Source organism: Pleurodeles waltl, chromosome 1_1 (genome assembly GCF_031143425.1).
Source record: "Pleurodeles waltl isolate 20211129_DDA chromosome 1_1, aPleWal1.hap1.20221129, whole genome shotgun sequence".
NCBI lineage: Eukaryota > Metazoa > Chordata > Amphibia > Caudata > Salamandridae > Pleurodeles > Pleurodeles waltl.
Window position 1 is genome coordinate 446578162 of NC_090436.1, and position 20573 is coordinate 446598734.

Genomic DNA, 20573 nt, shown 5'->3' on the forward strand with positions numbered 1-20573 from the left:
GTCTGACCCAGACAAGTAATCCACAAACAGGCAGAGTCACAGAATGGTTTAAGCAAGAGTGGCATTTTCAAATTAGCAATCTAAAAATCACCTTCACAAAAATATGTATTTTTAAATTGTAAGTTCAGTGACCCAAAACACCACATTTGTATCTGCTCTCAATGGGGAACTGAACATGAAGAATATTTAAAGGCAGCCCCCATGTTAACCTATAAGAGAGATAAGCCTTGAAACAGTGAAAGCCAAATGTGGAAGTATTTTACTGTTAGGACATGTAAAAACACACAAGTATATGTCCTACCTTTAACATACACTGCACCCTACCCATGGGGCTACAAAGAGCCTACCTTAGGGGTGCCTCACATGTTTATAAAGGGAAGGTTTAGGCTTGGCAAGTGAGTGCACTTGCCAAGTCGAATTGGCAGTTTAAAAACTGCACACACAGACACTGCAGTAGCAGGTCTGAGCCATGTTTACAGGGCTACTCATGTGGGAGGCACAATCAGTGCTACAGGCACTAGTAGCATTTGATTAACAGGCCCTAGGCACCTCTAGTGCACTTTACTAGGGACTTACTAGTTCATCAAATACGCCAATCATGGAAAAGCCAATTACACGTTCAATTTCACATAGGGAGCACTTGCACTTTAGCACCGGTCAGCAGGGGTAAAGTGCCCAGAGTAACAAAAACAGAGCAACAACCTGGGAAGTAGAGGCAAAACGTTAGGGGAGACCACGCCAAGGATGCCAGGTATAACACTGTTACATTATTTATGTTTTGAAAGACTTTCTGGTGCCTACAACCCTAAATGGTTCTTTAACAGTTGAGGGCCAGAATCCAAGCCTATATGCCCTCCATGCTTACCCTCACACACTGCTGCCCCTCCCTCTCTAACACGGAAGTGCCATTAACATAGATCTAGAAATCCTGATGGTGTATTCTGATGTTCCGATCAGCCATAGCAAAAACATCTTATTGTGGAGAAGAAAGAGAGCTGAGCTCTAACTGACTCCACATCCAAGAACAGTTGTAACAGAAATAAAGAGGCTTAAGAACAACATTTGTTCTACCCACGTACCCCTTTTGCTGTTACTGTGGTCAATACACTAAAGTGTGCATGAGCAGCTCTTAGGGAAGCCTTGACGCATACAAGTTGAGGCATATACTAGAATGAAACCACTTCAATCAGTAGAAGCATGTTCATGTATGACTGCCTTTAAAAGTTGAAAGCATGGAGGCTCTAATGGTTTGGTTGTATGAATAAATTTGTTTTTGCTTTACACAGGGGAGTTTCCGTTTGCGAAATGCTTTATTTGTGGAGAGACAGGCCACCTGTCTAGGTCCTGCCCTGATAATCCTAAAGGCCTTTATGGGGCAGGTAAGTATAAATACTTTGTGTTAGGATTTTTTGTTAAGTAAGCATTACACATTTCAGATGGGATTATTTGCCGTTTTATTTAAAGCTGAGATTGAAACATAGACAATGATTGATTTTGCCCCAATGGTATTATCTACATATTGCTAAATTGTGTGATTTGTACACAGCCCACCTTTCCTTCCAGAAAAAATGGCAATGGGCATTAGTAGAAAATTACGTTTTTGAAAGAATTTTATGTCACAACCACAACAGAAAATTTCCATGCTCATTCGAAGAAACAGTTAGAAAATATGCAGACCATAAATAGACTCTACCGCACTCAGTGTTATTGTCAGCATTTTCTACTAAGTGAGCTGTGACCCCACACTGCCTCCTCTATGAATCCTTTGTGATCTTGAACTGCGCCTTGTCAAACCTTGTTCATATGGAGTAAGTGGTCTAGCTTTTTAGAGAACTAGAAAGTATTTCTAAAACAGCATTTTGGTGGCATTGTGTGTTTGGGAGAAAACTTTCTGATCAAAGGTGACCGCATCAATAAAATTTTATTTTAGTTTTCCTTGCTAGCTAAGCTGTGATTTCTTCTATAGAGTCTTTGAGCTGAAGTGAGGGGACATTCATAAGGTCTTGCATGGCTTTTTCACAATGTTTGAGTAGTCTAGATCTTGTTGGTAACAGTTATTTGTTAACATCTCTATTCTAGTAAATAAGGTGGTGGGAAGACACCCCATTGGTGGTTGCTCTGAAAATTAGATGCACAGACAAAATAGTAATATTCAAGTTTTTCATACTGCTTAATCATCAAACAGGTATCAGTCAGTGTCATTAATAATAGCCAATGCATTTGAGCCTGCCATGTGTACTGTTTGCACAGGTTTCACCTATCTCCAGAACTTTTGAAAAAAAGTACTTATTACCTAAAATAAAAATGCAGTAATTCTATATTATTGTGGTTATCAAATGTTTTACTACTAGACGCTAGAATGATGCAAAATTAATTTGTTTATTCACATTTTACTTAAACCCAAATATAGCCCTGATTTCGTATGGCTGTGGCACGCCTCCTGTAGTAGTGCCTGTCTCCCATGCCTTCGGGAGGCTGAGCGGGGTTGGTTTAGGAGTGACTTCTCACCACAGGTGAAAGAATGACTGATAATTTGTGTACTCTAATAGGAAGGAATATCCAGTGGGGTAGGCCTGGTCCACCATGACACAGATCAATGAACAGTCTCCTTGGTGTGTCAAAGTTAGAAAATGTAAGTAGATGAGCACACATCTAAAGTAAAGTTACGGAGATGGTGTCACCTCAGCCGAGTTAATGCTTATCATGGAGGACCAAAATCCAGGAAGCCAAAGAAACTTGTTTCCACTTCAGAGAGCTTAGAAACATTGAAAACCTAGCAGCTAATCATTTAAAAAACTAATTATTGTCAATGTATATTTCTTGAAAACTCCCAATAACGTGAAGTCAAAAGAAAGTCTATACCTCTAAATCATACTATAATGTGTAGTTATCCTGCCCTACAGGCAGTTCCTTCCTCAGATATCTTCCTCAGTGTAAGTGATGGAATTCCAGGTCTGTGAATGAGGGTTGCTTAAATGTCTATAAAGCATAGCATACATCCCTAGGCTTGTTATGTGTACCATGGGGTGTTGAAGCACTTGATGGAAGGGTAAAGGATGTGTGGGCTCCTGAAACTCTGAAATGTGAGTGGCGCTTTCTGAAGATGGGCTATGAAAACTAAGGCACCATGGAAGAGATCTTCATCTAGAGGACTCAGCGATAACCGTGCCTCAAATATATTAGGCTCTTTTCTTGCAGGATACAATAACTCGCAGGCTAAGGTAACTATAACTTGTGCGCCGTCATGCACAGTTTTTTCTTCAATAATTTGACTTAGAATGTTTCATTGATATTTTTTTATTGACGTTATAAAAGTTGTCATAAGTGTTGTCATATCTGGGCTAATTAACAGTGCAGGGCGAGGGCAATGTTTTTTGCAAGTAAATTCAGAACCTAACTATAACGTCCCTGTAACCTTTGGTTTTCTATGTGAATTTCTATGTATTTTTTAAATTCTATTTCTTAACTTTAACATCCCTGTAACCTTTGCTTATTCAGTGAATTTCTAGGTTTTTTTAACGCAAAGTAATTTTTATTACTAACTGTTCGCGAGAGGAGGGGGGTTGACCGTGCCAACCCCTATAATGATGAAACACCATGTCTTGCAAGGCCTTTGGCCGTGTACAGTGAGAGTTGGCTGCAGGGTCTGTCTCTCTGGCTGTGAGACGGTGTCTCTGTGTGTGAGAGTGGGTGTGAGTTGATGTGAAAGGGTCTATGTGGATGTGAGAGAAGGTGTCAGAGGGTGTCTCTGGGTGTGTCTGTCTGTGTGGGTCTGAGTTTGTGTGCGAGTGTCTGAGTGGGTCTGTGAGTGGGTGCGTGAGTGGGTGTCTGAATGGGTCTATGAGTGGGTGCGTAGGTCTTTGAGTGGGTGCCTGAGTGTGTCAGTGGGTCTGTGAGTGGGTGCCTGAGTAACAGTTAATAAAGGCACACGTCTTGACATAAGTATACAAACAGATTAGTCCATACTTTTCGTAGAGTCCATTTCAAATCACTGTTCTTCCAAATCAGATGTCCATGATTCATTAACAGCCAAAAATCTATCCGGAAATCCAGTACTTCAGTCAGTATCTTTGATTCATTCCTTAAGACGTCTCACAAACTTAAATAGATATACTTTCATTCTACATAGATCACCCATACTGGAAGGGCAGTAGTTAAACCCCTTACTTAAAAGTGGCAGTACGTCCAGTCAAAATATCTTATCTGATAGGTTAACCACACTGATCACCTCTTCTAAGACTTACCCTACATTTTCTTGTCCCATGACCTTGTTTTCATGGCCCCTCTTTCCCTGGGGGCCTCCTCCTCTCTTGCCCCTTCGGATTTTCCCCCAAAATCTATTTTTCTGTTCTGATCTCTATTTCCCTGCTCGATTCTCCAGATTTCCTGTAAAAAGTATTCTTAGTGGTAGATACATTTTGGTAAGATGTATCTCTCACCCCAACCCCCGCATCCCACCCACTCCCCGCCCCCCCTCCAACTTGTGCCTTTATTAATTGTGATTGTATCCACAGTCTTTTGACTGTGAATGGTTAAGAGGTTTGGGTGTGTTTTTTCTCCTGAAGTGCACCGTCCTGTAGAATTGTTCTTTTCATATTATATAATAGGGCTCACTATAGGTTTTTGTGAGCACCAGTTTTCCCTACAAACTGCTCCATTATCAGATTTGGGTGCCTGAGTGTGTAAGTGGGTCTGCGAGTGGGTGAATGAATGCCTGAGTGGGTCTGTGAGAGAATGTGTAAGTCCCTGAGTGGGTCTGTGAGTAGGTGTGTGAGTATCTTAAGTGCTTCTATGAATGAATGATTTACTGTATAAATTAATCTGAGAATGTTTTTTTTTTTTTACTTTTTTGCTGATATTTGCAGATTTGTCACAATGTTACAGGGTGGTCTGCGCTGATCGTCGTTATGTATTCAAGAGTATTGCGCAGTGTGAAAATAAATATTTTTAAGGTCAGAATTTGACCCTCAAAGATCCCTATGTCATAGCCCTGGGATCAGGGTACCTCAACCCTGATCCCTTATTCCACTTCATTTTATTTTTCAGCCCCAGGAAGTGTGTCTCGTTACCTAAAATGGTGGCTGCAACTTTCTGGTCAGGTTAGGGCCAGCCAATCACATTCCTGTTGGCGTGCACATTCACAAATTCACCTCGATCTCCACAAAAACATCGCAATGGATCCGCGGCCCAAGATATACAAATTTATTTCCCCTTTAATATCTAAAAAAAACTACTGAACTGATTTACAAAAATATCCAAAAGTGTAATATGCGTGCCCGAAAACTACCTATTTGCCGAATCTAGTGTAATTCCGTCCAGTGGTTCGGGCTGCAGTCGTATTCAAAACTCCTATGTGAATTAACATGGGAAACACAGGTCTTTTGTCGGCCTCTGCTTGAGGGATCACCTACCAACTTTCCATGCGCAACAAGAATCACCGGCACACTTTTTTTGGGGGGGAAAATGTCATGAAGATTCGTCAAACGGTGTTGAAGATATAGGCAAGTCAAAAATTATTTTTCTGTGGAAACATGGCCCTAATTAGCTACCTACTAGGGAAAGGAATATATATCTCCGAAGATGAAGAAATAGCCGCACACAAATCTTTCCAACAATTACCAAAATTGTATTCCACATTCAGCAAACACCAACGTGTTGCAACCCACAAGGGTCTTGTTCACGGTCAGTGAGTCCCTTTACAGTTTGAGTATATAGTTGCCTGTCCTGCCTGTTAGGAGGCATTCTGGGATATGCTTTCCAATGTTCATTAAAACCGCTTTGACAGAGATCATTGTTGTTTTGGCAATTTTTAATGTGATATAACTAGCAAAGTGTGGCAGTGTCTATTAATTTTATGTACTTATGTCTGGATTTAATGGCTGCATAACAAATCCACTTAAATTCTGTTTCGCACTTTGGGATGTTCTCTTGATACATAGCAGTCCGAAAAAGCGTTCCAAATGCGAGCTCCAGTGTATATTGCAGTATATTGGCTGAGAGCCTATGAGTTTCGACATAGTGGCTAAGCGCCCAGTTGATACACTGAGCCTCATTATTGCTAACAGGTTTACCAATCATACTTTATGCAGTTAATCTACATCTTCATCTTTCATATCGAAACTCATGCATGAAGGACCATTAACCTGTTAACTGGGTGCATAACAGCCGTGACTACTGTTTTTCTGTGTAATATTCTACACACTGTTGCCTTTACACTTTATGGGGCTTCCCTCAGCATTTATTTTGAACCCATCCTTTGACGCAGTATTTCTTTGGTGCTGTTGTCACATGGTGATGCTGCTTACACCTCTGTTCTTTTGATACGTGTTTCATGCCCCTTTTACTCTGTGGTGCGGCACGCGGGCAACACCGGTCTCTGCTAATGAGCGTTGTACAGTTTGTCTATGTTTTTTGTTTCTGTCTCCATAATAGTTACGTGGACGCTCACTTCAGTGCCCTTCACAGTTATTACTACTTGATTGCGGTTACTCTCTTGCACCTTTAATCCTGACGCCCGTCTTTCATTTTAGAATAAGTTTAGTTCTCTTTCCCTTGTGACTCCTTCGGGCACCGGCAGCTTAAATACCCGCATCCTGCATGGCGCGGTTTCCACTTGATGTTTTGGGCGATGACCGGAGTAGGGTGAGTTTAACACTGACGCGTTCCTTTTCCCTTTTGTCTTTTGGTTTATAGGGCTTTGGATGTGGGTCACATTTAGAACTCTGCCATTGCCTCTCTAGGCTTATCATGGTCCCTTATGAGTTTTAAAACTTCGAGGGCGCCCATTACCAACACTTTGGAGATATTTAATTGACAGTAAGCTGTTTAAACCTTTGACCTCGCATTGTTTGTCTGGTATTTCTTATATGTGGTAAATACTGTATTTGACGTTTTCCCCGATACCTTACTTTCTAGCAGTGCTGGTTTTTGTTTTTGTGTGTGGGTGTTTTTTTTGGGCTCACTTACATGGTTACAGATATTAATCACATTTATGTTACCTTCTCGTTTTTAGGATGTAGGTGAGTCACCTGGCCATTGTTTCTCAATCTGTGGTCAGATTGTTGCCGCCCTTTCCTTGGTGCCTACGCCATCTCCTCTCTCCTATTTTTCACTTTTTGTAGAATGTGAGGGGGCCCGAGATGCCCTGTGTACTTTTGGGCATATTTTGTAGGTTTTGGTGCCCTACTACTGGAGCAGTTCTTTCTGTTCTTATGAGGACTTCATCAAAGCGGTGTATGGACATTACTTTGCTTTAGGTGGACAGTGGATACAGACATACTACATTGTTAATCTTCTCCACATACCACTTGTAATGGGCTCTTAAAGCATAGTCCCTTCTTGGTTTTGTTATATATGGGCATGCACTTTACGGTTTCCATAGTCTTCTTTTTGGTACGATCTGCTCATCTGTCCTCCGCATATTCATACTTTGCCATGGTTATTGGCACCTCACTCCTTGGCTTATTTACATTTAGATGTATACCTTGGCTCTCATTCTCGCCTGGTCTTACATGTTATACCTCGTTCACATTTCTCTTTCCGCAGGGGCGTTTGGTTTTACTCTTTTCTCTGCTATGTTTTCTTGGGCATACTACTTTCCTTACAACTTCCATATTTTCAGGGTTGGTCCTTGACCTGGTTATCACACCTCATGTTAATTGGCTTTGTTATGTACATTTATGCAGCTTTGAAAAAGTCTAGTGGACAAAACATGTGTTGGCTGCTACTTGAAGATTGCACTGTTATTATGTTTTGAAGACTTTGGAAGGATAAATGCGAAGAAGTTCACAATTCTGTTTTCTGGCATACGTCTCACTTAGCATGGTCTCTCCTTACAACAAATAGGTCCTTTGTGTGCTTCGGTAACTTCTACAAATTCCTCTGGACTGATTTTGCAGGATGGATCGGTTTACCTTAGGTGGTTGGGTGTTGGAACCACGTGAGCACCACACTTATGGACTGCCTCTACTAGGTTTTTGATCGTACTTCATTCACCCTTACTTTAATCCATATGAGATGTGCGAACGCTAGAGCATAACCAATATTTTCTGTATCCATTGCCCTTCAAACATGGCTCAGGATTGCCTTTGCAGAGTCTGTGCTTGCAGTCTTGAACGCCATGTCGAACTGGACCGTTAACCCTTTTGCCAGACCCAAACCTTCCTTTTTAATACACATAGGTCCCCCCTAGACTAGGCCCTGGACAACCCCAATAGCAGGGTGCCGTGCATTTAAAAAGGTGGACATGTACTTTTTAGTTTTACATGTCCAGGTAGTGAAAAACACCTACATTTGTTTTTCACTGCAGCAAGTCCTATCTCTCCCATAGGTTACCATTAGGATTACTTTATTGCCTTTTATCAGTGTAAAATTTAATTAGGAAAATATAAATATTTCAAGTTTAGTGTCTCTGGACTCACAATTTAAAATCTCAACTTATGGTAAAATTGGATTTTATGTTGACTTTTAGAAAGTTGACATTTTCTTACTTTAACCATTCTGTATCTCTACCTGTCTTTGAATACACGTCTGGAGTGGGTGACAGCTGGCCTATGTGCATTCCCTCTAGATAGCCACATGCAGATGGAGCTTATGTGTGCCTGATGGGCTATCCACATCCCGATGGATCATCCTGGGCAGGATGGGAGGGAGGATGTGACAGTTGTACCTGAATGAGCTGTGCCTGTCCTCGCACAGAGCTGCATACCCCCATGTAGTGAGTCTGGAGCCAGGGAACGGACTTGGTACACTTCAACTGCCTCTCTTTGGAGTCTCCTCCACTTCAAAGGCACAACTGGTGATAAGTGCTGGACCTCAGACACCACCACTTCAGTACACGTCTAGACCTGACGACATTCTGCAAGGAAGAAGGACTGCTGTGCTGCTGAAAGAACCGTCACTCTGCTGGACCCTGCTGGACTGCTGCTCTGCTGTACCTGCCCTGCTGCCCTCCTTGCTGGGAAGTGAGAAGGAATGGATCCGTATCTTCACATCCCTAGAACCAAAGTGACGCCATGGGCTTGCTGGCTTGCCTCTTGTTCTGAAGTCTCAGAGACATCAAATACTTCACTCCATCCTGCAACAGCACCTGGACGTTGCTACAAGACATGTGCTGCCAAGTGGTGTCAATCAAGTCCTGGGCCCTTGGAATTGGGAATAAAGTTCTACAACTTTAAAATCCACCCATCGGCGTCATCGCACCAGTCAGAACAGACGCATCTCCTTTGATGCATCAACTCTTCAGGGGACGGAACAAGGCAACCATCCAGCGTACAGTCAAAGTAAATCACTTCCTCTAAACAGTGACATTCTTTCTCCCTTCCCCCCCAGCCACACAACACATGCCAGGTGACGATTGTAGGGGCTCCTTCCACAGTGACAAGCTCAACCACCAAACATCCCCTCTCCCCAGAGCACCAGTGCCTACTACGAGAGGACGTACAGCTGCTTATACTGGGTCTAGTCTTAGGGGTCATCGTGGACAAAAGAATGATGAGTTGGCATGCGACCCTGAGTTATTGCCAGTGGTTAGACTTATGGCAAACAACATTCCATCACCTTTTGTGTGTGGTATACCTCCCTAGGTGGTCTCTTGCTCGCTGCCCCAGTGGATTCAAGCAACACCTGACTGAAGAGCCCCAATCAGAGTGAAACTGGTCTTGTGTTCTAGTTCAGAGAGGACCTGGCTTGGCAGTTCAGGCTCCACTGTTCCTATTGGAGCAAGTTCAAGATTGATTTGCATCTGACTGGGTCTAATCTGAGGTGGCATGGTGGGCAAAAGAACAATGGGTTGGAATGCTACCTCAAACGATTGCCAGTGGTTAGACTTATTGCAAGGATCCTGCCATCACCTTTTTGTGTTTTTGCTTATACTCAAATGTGCCATAGAGCCTGTGCCCCTACAACAAAGCAGCAAATGGGTATACTTCCTATACTTTTTTTAATTCTCAAGAAAGACTGGTCCCTCAGGCCCATCCCTGACCTCAGGACCCTCAAAAAGTACATCTTCTCGAAACACTTGCACATGGCCATGCTCCAGGACGTCATTCCTCTTATGCAACAAGGTGACTGCATGACCATTCTTGATCTGAAGAACAGTTATTTCCACATTCGAATCCACCCTGCTCTTCCCCACTATCTAAGGTATGTGGTAGGTGGACAGCATTTCCAGTTCATAATACTGCCATTCAGGGTCACTACCGCCCGAGTCTTTACCAAATGCCTTGATGTAGTAGCCGCTCATCTATGGGGGAGTGGCATCCATGTGTTCCATCATGTCGATGACTGGCTAATAAAGAGCGCAAACTGGCAGCAGTGCTTGGACCACACTCAGATCACTTTAGATCTTCTACACTATTTCAGCTTTACCATCATGTGGTCAAGCCCTTCCTTCAGCCCCTTCAAATACAGCCCTTCCTTGGAGCGGTTCCCAGTTTGTCACTGGAAACGCCTAAAATGGGTCCAAGCCTTCACTTTTTTCAGCCAAATCACCATTTGACAGTCAAAATAGTAATGTGCATCCTCTACATTATGGCCTTTTGCATCACCATCGTTCCCCATGCACGACTGCATATGCAGGAGTACCTTGCAGCACAGTGGTCACAAGTGGAGTGTTGCTGGGCAGATCTAGTGTTGATTTGGGCCAATACCCATCGCTCTCTGCAATGATGGAACAGCAACAACTTGTTGCAGGGCAAGCCCTTTCTAGATCCAGTCCTCCAAGGTACCATTACCACAGATGCCCCTCCCTGCAGGACAACACTGTTCAGGGCATGTGGACACCTCTCCACTAGGGCTTCCACATAACTGTTTAGTCCTCAAAGCTTTCTTCAGCCAGGTGCACTACAGGGTGGTCCTAATCAAAACAGACAACATGACTTCCATGTGTTACCTGGAGAAACAAGGAGGCACCCAGTCTCTCCAGTTGTCTCCATTAGCACAGAGGATTTAGCGATTCACCACAAAGTAAATCTGGTGGCAGAGTACCTTCCAGGAGCGGACAGCAATTTTGCAGACATGCTCAGCAGGATGCAGCAACAAGCCCAAGAGTGGGAACTCCACCGGCAAGTCCTACTCCTGCCATTGGGGGTTCCCCAATTTAAATCTTTTCGCAACTGCTGAAAACACAGAATGCCCAAGCTTCCCCTCCAGGTTTCCACAACCGCAGTCCATGGGCAATGCATCATAGATGAACTTGTCAGGGATATTTGGCTATACTTTTCCTACTCTCCCACTAGTTCTGTACGTGGTTCGGAGGCTGCGGCAAACATCACTCACCCTCATCCTCGTGGCTCCCACGTGGGCCAGACACCCTTGGTTCACGACCCTTCTCAAGTTACCTGTAGTTGCTAACAAGACGCCTAATTTAACACAAGGGCACATGCAGGCACCCCCAACCCAAGGCCGCTCAACCTTGTCATTTGGCTCTTGAGATCCAAGGGTTTCATTATATTGATAAGATTTGTAGAGCACGCTTTCACCCGGTAGGGCATCCTGGCGCTGAGCAGGTATGAGTATAAGCACACCTAGGGTATAGTGGGACTACTTGAAAAGCCACGTTATCAGCTTCTTGGGGAATTCAGGAAGTGAGGAGGACCTATGTGTACTAGTAGGTGAAGCCACAATTTAGGAGCGATAAAAGAGAAGAGTCAACTGCTGGATCTGGTTTTCCATGTGCGTGGGATTTGTGTAAGTTGAAGTCCAGACAAGTAGAGGTGTCTGGGAGGTTTGTGAATGCAGATGCTGGCTTTCCAGGTGCTTATTAGGAGCCATTTGAAAATCGTCCGCAGGATTGTCAGAGTATGGAAGCATGAGGCATTGCAGCACTGACTTGAGCGGTCAGGTCGAGTTTGCTGTTGATGATGATTCAGAGGTTTTTGGTGTGGGTGTCGGTCGTAGCTCTCTTGGCCACCAGGTGGAGTCTCACAGTGATGTGCTCTTCCTGAAGATCATGATTTCAGTCTTGTCGATGTTCAGCTTTAGATAGTTGCTCTTCATTCAGTAGGTGATTTCAGTCTTGCATGAATTTAACTTGATTATGATACAGGGTGTTTTGTCCTTGAGGAGAGAATGAGTTGTATGTCGTCGGCATAGGAGAGGAGGGATGATGCTGGATAGAGGGATCATGTATCTGGCAAAGATGGTCTGGCTCTGGGAGGTTCCTTCCGGAACCCTCAGATAAGCTTGTGTGTATCAGAGGTGTACGGTGGCAGGCTGACTGTCTGGGTCCTTCCAGTCAGGAAAGATCCATTGAAGTGCATGCCCTTGGAGTCAGCTGTCTAGTAACCGTTTGATTAGTATGGGGTGGGAGGCTGTCAGATGCTGCAAAGAGGTCCAGGAGGTTGAGGGCTGTTGTCTCTCCTGTGTTCAAAGTCAAGTGAATATCATCCATAGCAGGATGAAGTCAGTTTCTGTGCGCAACGTACCTCTGGAATGTATGCCCATCCTCAAAGATGCTTGCAATCCCAATACATGTGCCTGCTATTCTGAAAAATGGAAATGATTCACTCATTACTGCCTACTGAAACACAATGATCAACTGATTCCAGCAGTAAAAGACGTTGTTTGCTACCTGCTTCACTTACAACATGCAGGCTTCGCTTATACCTCAGTTCGTCTTCATTTGGCTGCCTCTGCAGCTTATTTAGAAAATGGGGAACACACTTTGCTATTCAGAGGCCCCTTTTAAGTCCTTTATGGAACGACTTAAAAGGGATATCCCACCCATGTGCCCCCAGGCCCCTATATGGAAACTCAATATAGTCTTAACTAGACTGGTGGGCCCCTTTTTTAGCCCCTTCACTCGTGCCCTCTCCAGTTTCTGCCCAAGTTGATATTCTACTTGCAAAAGATGCCCGCTGGAGTGTATGTGAGCTTCAAGCCCTTACTGTAGAAGAAGCTTTTCTTCAGGTTCACAGTGACAAGGCAGTACTCGGAACTAACCCAAAGTTCCTATCCAATGTGGTCTCTCCTTTCTACCTCAACCAGTCTATTGAGCACCTGGTGTTCTTCCCAAACCTAGACTCAGTAGGAGAAAACCCTTACACATTAAAAGGGCCTTCATGCTACATTTGACAAAATCATTTTGTAAGACAAAACAGCTTTTTGTTGCATAAAGTAAACTACACAAAGGTTGTTCCGTTTCAGTAGCAGGTGTAGCTCGTTGGCTAGTCAAATGCATGTAAGCTTGCCATGCCAGAGCCAAAAGATAGCACCCTACTCCACCTAGGCTACATTTTACATGCACGAAAGCAGCCGCCATAGCCTTTCTGGGCAATATCACAATAGCTGGCATCCTTAAAACAGATACTTGGTCCACCGCACACACATTCACAAAATACTATTATGTTGGATGCTCTGGTGCGCTAACAAGCCAAAGTTGGCCAGGTTGTATTACATACATTTTTTTCAATTTTGTGCCATCTCCTCTAGATAACCACTGCTTATAGGGGAACTATTTTACAGTCTACTGAGGGCATGTGCTACACATGCTACTGAGGTAAAATGTTACTTACCCAGTAAGCACCTGTTCGTGGCATGCAGTGCTCTAGAGTTACATGCGCTCCACCCTTCGCCCCAAAAGCCTTCAGCTGTTGCAGATGCTTTTCTTTTAAATTCCATATCTGTCGAATGGCCATCTTCTTTCATTTCTATGCTCTATTTCTATCCTCACACGCTGTACATTAAACAGTCAGTCTAACAATGGAGCTGATGTCCATGCCTGTTGCCAACTGTAGGATTTATTATACCTTGTGACTCTAAAAACGTCCTAAAAAAAAAACAAGTTGCACACGTCTGAGTCTAATACTAGATGGCCTGTGTATGAACAGCATGTGAATCTACAGTACTATGGCCCTCATTCTGACCTTGGCGGTCGGCGTAGAGGCGGCGGTCGGACCGCGAACAGACCGGCGGTCAGAAAAATGGCATTCTGACCGCCGCGATCGACCGCCACTTCCCCACTCCGACCGCCACGGCGGTCATGACCGCCGGGCTGGAGTTTGCGCACTCCGGCCCGGCGGTCGTCCCAAGACCGCCAACGGTATCATGACCCTGCCTACCGCCGCGGTTTCTGGCGGTCGGGAACCGCCATGCGAACCATGGCGGTAAGCACTATCGGGGCCAGGGAATTCCTTCCCTGGCACTGATAGGGGTCTCCCCCACCCCCCACTACCCACCCGAGTCCTCCCCCCACACCCTCCACCCCCCTGCCACCCCCCAGAGGTGGTACGAACCCCCTCCCCACCCCCACCCCGACATGCACATACATGCACCCCGACATGCACACACCCCCAACATGCACATATACACACCCCCTACACACACATACACAACGGGGACACATACCCGCACACATACATGCAGACATGCGCACCTGCCGAACAGCACACATTACCCATAGACACAGCAGCACCCCCCGCCCGCATACACGCACTCACACACCCCCTCTACACACTCACACGCACACCCCCATGCACGCCCACATCACACAACACCCCCCCTCCCCTCACGGACGGTCAACTTACCTTGTGCGTTGGTCCTCCGGGAGGCGACGGGAGCCATGGGGAGGTGACCGCCAACAGAACACCGCCAACAGAAGACCGCCACACAGATATGTGGGTCGTAATTCTGTGGGCGGTGTTCTGCTGGCGTGGCGGTGGAGGTTGACCAGTCTCCACTTTTCCGCCGACCGCCAGTGTGGCTGCTGGCGGTTTCCCGGCGGAACGCTCCCAGCGGTCGGAATGCGCACAGCGGCATACCGCCGCGGTCGGCGGTCTTCACCGCGGCGGTAACTCGGCGGTCTCGCGAAAAGACCGCCAAGGTCAGAATGAGGGCCTATGTGCCTCAAGCAGATGATTATACGTAGGTAACATATTCCCTATATTCATGCAAGTGTACAGTCTTTGAAAGTCAAGAACCTATACACATCAAAATCACTAGCAGTGTTTTTTCAGTGGTATTTGTTCAATAACAAATATCACAAATTCAACAGTGGAATACCATTTCCTTATAGGGACACAGACATTTGTTACACAGCAAGGTCTTAAAGTATTCCCATTGATGTTTCAGATAATTGACCTTGCATTATTGAGAACAATCATTCAACCAAATCGCAAAAGACTATGCCTAGAGGACTGCCTAGAGTACTTGTGGTATTTGTTTATCTAAATCGTAAAGCTTGATGTGGGGAGTAAAAACTGCTGTTTCGGACTCACAGTGGATCAAAACAATGAGACCTTCTTTAGGACAGAAAAGAATTGACTAGAAACATTAGGGCTACGTAAACAAAAGGTGTATTATGGACATAGGTTGTGGATGCAGATTCAAAAAAAAATTTAGATGGAGAAGGTAGGACTCTAAATCGATGGAAATACCGGAGAACCTTCTTTTAAATAGTGAGTTAGCAGGTGTATCAGATCTCTGTGGTGACAGTAGCTGAACAGTCGGCTAGCAGCAAGGTCCAGGAGTCAAACGTGGTAGCTGCCTAATTGGAACTCTTAAACGAAGGTCTATCACCCCAGGAACGTATATTAAAGTTTGTTACAAAATCCTTTAGATGGACCCTTAAACTAGAGATGGGTGTAAAGACACGTGGATAGAGGGGAAGCATGTAAACAGAGTGCATCAATGGGTATAATTCAGAAAACATTGTAGATTATTTACGTGGACAGGTCTCTTCCACCTCTTTTCACTTCTCATTTGCCCCCACTCCCATCTCTCTTCCGTTTCTTTATACTACACAGCCAGAACATAGACCTTGCAGCAGATTTCCTTTTCGCTTATGAAAACGCATATCATAATCAAACTTTGCAACACTTATGCGAATGGGTGTGGACATGCTCTCTTAGTACTGTAAGTGCACGTAGACAGTAAAGCAAGATGGAGAAAAAAATGTAGATTAAAAAAAACTTCATGAGGAAACCATGCTGAAGTAGATCAAACTGATCAAAATGTGAAATTGATGGAAACATGAGAATAGATGGTGGTAAAAAAGAACCAGACTTGTTATTCCATGTTAGGCTCGTAGGGTAAAGTGAATGTTAGACAGTTTAAAAAAAATAAAAAAACATTAAACGTTAAGTAAAAAATAAAAAAATCATAAGAATTCATTTTTAAAAAAAAGAGCTGGAGAAATGTCTGCATCCACGGAGCAGGAAAAAGTAATGGAAAGACTCTAAATGGGGAGGAGATAGAAGAGAACACCAGATTGGAGGATTGTGAAATGGAGCGTGAGTAGGGATATGTGAAATATGTGGTAGGGTGAGAAGTTTAAACTATTTTACATAGAAAGTGCCAAAAAGTATGTTGAGTACTGAGTGCATAATGGAAGATAGTGGGGAAACTAGAGGGGACTTTAAAGGATTTGTAGACAATGCTAGGAGTGCATGGGGTAAAGGGACTGATGTAGTGGAAGAGGTAGAGAAAGGTTCTGATGAAAAATAGGGTGAGGACGCAAGTTGGAGAGATACACACGTAGTCACCATGTTAAATGGGAAAACTAAAAAAATAAAATAATAATAATTGTCTGCATAGATGTGCCAATTGAACAGTGGCATTTTAAAAAGTGAAATCCAATAAATTTTAGATGTCAGAATTGTTATAAAAGCATTAGTTGTCTCACTTTGTTAGGTGCGCGCATCTATACGCCTGCTGCTGATCACATGGGGCCATCAGGTACACATGGGTGGTGTAGGGAGATCTGTAGTATCCTTTGATTGCTATCTCCTAGCACATTTACAGCCCCTTTCCCCCATTCCAATGAATAAGCTTATCCGTGCCTGCACACTGATGCTTTTTCCTTTATTCTCGGGCCCAGGCCTATAACAAGTGAGAGGGCCTTTAACAACCCATATAGTCCGAGGCGGACGGGCTATAAGGCTATTAGTACATTCCACCCAGTGAGAGTAGAATGTTCTAAAATATAAAGGAAGAAACAGTCAAATGTTGAAGTGCTGGAGGGGAAGGCTTATACTAGCCCTGAGCCACTCCATTGTCTTCAGTGGAGCTCTCAACATTCCTATGTTATATTTCTTCTATTGCTAACAATGAATCAAGCTTTTAAATGCCATGCTTCTTTTTTGTGTGCCCATTTCAAGTTTTATGGGTGGACCAACCGAGTCCTCCTGTCCCTAAACCTATGAGATTCACCACAAAATCTTATGGATGTAATTACGGAGGACAGTTGCCTGGCTCGGTACCTCAGAGACATACTTTCATTAACACAAGCGTTACATTGGTGTTGGCAACCACAGAAATCTGTACTGCTTAGGCCAGCACATCAGTGCCCTAATCTAGATAATTTGGGCCTCAGTATCTATATAGCACAAAATTGCTTTTTGCATCTTGATACTTCAGTGTACATCAGAAGAGACTTATCGACACATGGTCCCTGTTTCTCAATTAGCCTTTTTAGATCGTTTGTCTCCATTGGTAGAATTTATATTGATGACATTTTTAAGGAAGTAATCAATAAAATAGTATACACATATACAATTCTGTTTTCATGAAACCATGTTGTTTTTTATTCTGGTCTTCTGATCTTCCTGTTTTTTAAAACTAATAGCGTTATTCTCCTCTTTTGTCTGATTAGGGGGATCCTGTAGGAGTTGTGGATCTGTGGAACACTTTCAGAGGGATTGTCCAGAGCAACACAATTCAGGTAAATCTAGCATAAGGCTTCTAACTAGTCATAATGAAGTTTGGGTTTAAATTTAAGGAATTCGGGCTATGACATCGACCATGATGGAAAAGCAGCCTTTACCCCTAAGGCCCAGTGTTGATAGCGAACTTCGTATATGTGTTTTCCTTTATGTTTACATCCATGCTTATGCCAGTCATGGATGCTGCTGTGTATCATGGGGTGGCTTTTAGGAGTACTCCCCTGTCTGTTGCAACTGGCACACTAAGATGAAACAAGAAATAAAAGGTACTGGACTGTTTCAGTTATTAAAATTCATTCATTCATTCATTTCCTAACCCATTGAGTCAGTTGTCATGAGGTACATGTTAAAAGCTGGCTCACTGTCAAAACCGTGTGGCAGTTTGGCATATAGAATGTTTATCTACCTTTATTTAGACATTGTCGTTTGATGGAATAGTGTTGTGTTGTGAGCTCCTACGTTGGTTGGTATTTTGTCATTTGATGCCTTGCTGGAAATGTCTCATTTGGAGATTTTATTTTGCTCCTTTTATTGTGCAATATCTGCTGCATCATGGCTGTGCTTCTGGGTGTGAAACCATTCACATTTCTATGCTAGTGAAGACTTTTTTTCAACAAGGATCCTTACACACAGTATAATAACCATCACTGGGAAATTATTTTTGTGAGACTCTAAGAACTTTTGTTTGTTTTAGCAGTACTGATGATTTATCAACCAGACTAGTCTTTAGGCCAATTTCAGGGAAGGTATATGTATCCTGTATCTCCTTTAGATATAATTTATTATGGAACAGGTGGATGGTGCATAAAAGTAATTGCTTGTATTTTTAGGAGAGCAGATCACCAGCTTGCATGCTCTGATTAGTTGTAGTGCGAAGGACAGCAATGATACATTTTGAGGTAAAAGTGATGAGGTAAAGGTTGGACAATGCAAAGAAAACATGATAAAGAGGAAGGCACCTTCTTTGTGGTTGCCTTATGTTCTTGTGCTTTGTATTTAAAGTACACTGTGGTTGCTTGTCGTGCAGCCTGTGTCATGATACAAATCTTCCTCCTCCCACATTATTCCTGTCCTGGTGTGTCCATGAGTACATGATGTAATTCCAAAATGGTATTTGACCACTATAGAGGGTGTGTTAACAATTAATAAAATAAAAACAACTAAATAACTTACAGTTGTATTTCAATTTAAATACAAATGTTGTTTGTGTGTATTTTTCTTGTTCTCACCTGCAGACAACCTTTAGCTGTCTGTTGTCGAAAGGCCACTTGCTGACTGTATCAGAAACCTACAATTGGGTTAGAGCGAGCCCGTTGCGTACCATACGGTTGTCTTTCTTGTCACTTTCATGCACTTGTTTCTTTTTTGATGGCTTTCCTTTCTTTTCTTGTGACGAACACAAATATGTGCTGTAACCTTGCCCTAGCTGTAAAGAACAATTTTATCTCTTAACAGAAGGGACTTGGGGCACTAATTTGGTACCTTTTCTGTACTGTCAAGCCCACCCCACACCCACAATAAGTGTCATGTTGCTGGGCGGTCTATACACAATTTCCTTTAGCTTGTTTTTTTTGTTTGTTAGGAAGCTGGCTTTCTACATGGTGCACTAAAAAGAAGTGCACTTTGCAGAGAGTCCAGTGGGTTCCATATTGGTTTAAAGAAGCTAAAAATAGATAAGACTAATGCTCTATTTTGTGGTTATGTGGGCAAGCAGTTAGACTTATCAGAGGGCAGTGCTAAGCATTTGTTGTACTCTCAGAGGCAATACATGAGATACACACTCAAAGAATAAATCCAAGACCAATTTAGAAAAATAACACTTCTTTTTATATATATTTAAACCCAAAATGTTATTTTTACTTGCAAAATTTGACAGTGCAATTTCAGAGTTCTTCCGTGCTATCCTAAAGATGGAAACGCATTCAGCAAACGCACTTTCTGACGAATCTTGTAGACTTAAGGTGAGTACTAGGCAAGGGTCAGGACCACACCAACAGGTCACTCCGGGTAGCACTGGGGCGGCCAGGTGCCCAATGTATTTTAATGGGGATTGGTCCCCGTGGATTTAGGCTGCAGGCTCTGGCTGGGGAGACCAGACGGGGACATCCAACAGGTCAGTCGCAAACATGGGGTGCTTGGGGATGTAGGTGCACCTTTTGTCCTCTTCATCAGGGCCCAGGGGTGAAGAATGCATTGGTATCCTTTGGCGTTGGGTTTCCTTGTCCTGCAGGAGAGGGGGCCTGTGCGCAGAGGCTGCAGGCGACTTCGGGGAGTGCAGGAGCGGTGAAACCAAAGTGGACTCAGACTCTGGACAGCTGGGGAACCTTGTTGGCGCCAGTGGTCTGCCTCACCTCGGGTCGTGGACGGCGGGTGCAGTGGGGACTTCAGATGTCAGATATTCGCGGTAAAGGTGGTTGAACTGGTCAGGACCAGTCAGTCAACACACTAGTAGCTAGTTGGTTGTCATGGGGCACCTCTAAGATGCCCTCTACGTGCCTGGATTGGTAAAATCAACACTGTCATCAGTGTGGGTTCACTAATGCAAGATGTTTGATAGCAAACCTCCCTACCTTCAGTGAATCCAAAATGTAGCTGGGGTGCTCGTAGCGACCAGTGTCCAGCACGTGTATTTAAAATGGCTCCCCAGTACATTTACTATGTCTAAGAATCGATAAAGACATAGTAGGTAGGGGCATATTTTCTCAGGCACATATGCCCTCACTTGTAATATAATGCACGCTGCCTTAGGGCTGAGGGCTGAGGGCTAGCTGTAGGGGTGACTTACAGATATCACAAGCAGTGTTTTAGAGGACATGTGTTTTCAACTTTGAGAGTACCTTTTCATCCAGCCTGCAATGGCGGTCTGCATAAGGTTGGTGCTGGGTCCCTCGGAGTGGTACAAGTTGAATTGCA

General features: G+C 43.8%; 1 protein-coding gene across 1 annotated transcript in view; it reads left to right on the forward strand.

Moving 5' to 3' along the window:
* ZCCHC9 (zinc finger CCHC-type containing 9) overlaps positions 1-20573 on the forward strand; it is an 84680-nt gene that overhangs the window by 54715 nt on the left and 9392 nt on the right. Inside the window, exons 4-5 of the mRNA XM_069224573.1 lie at positions 1287-1379; positions 17591-17659. Of these exons, the coding sequence (XP_069080674.1) occupies positions 1287-1379; positions 17591-17659 (162 nt within the window). The remainder of the gene's footprint in view (positions 1-1286; positions 1380-17590; positions 17660-20573) is intronic.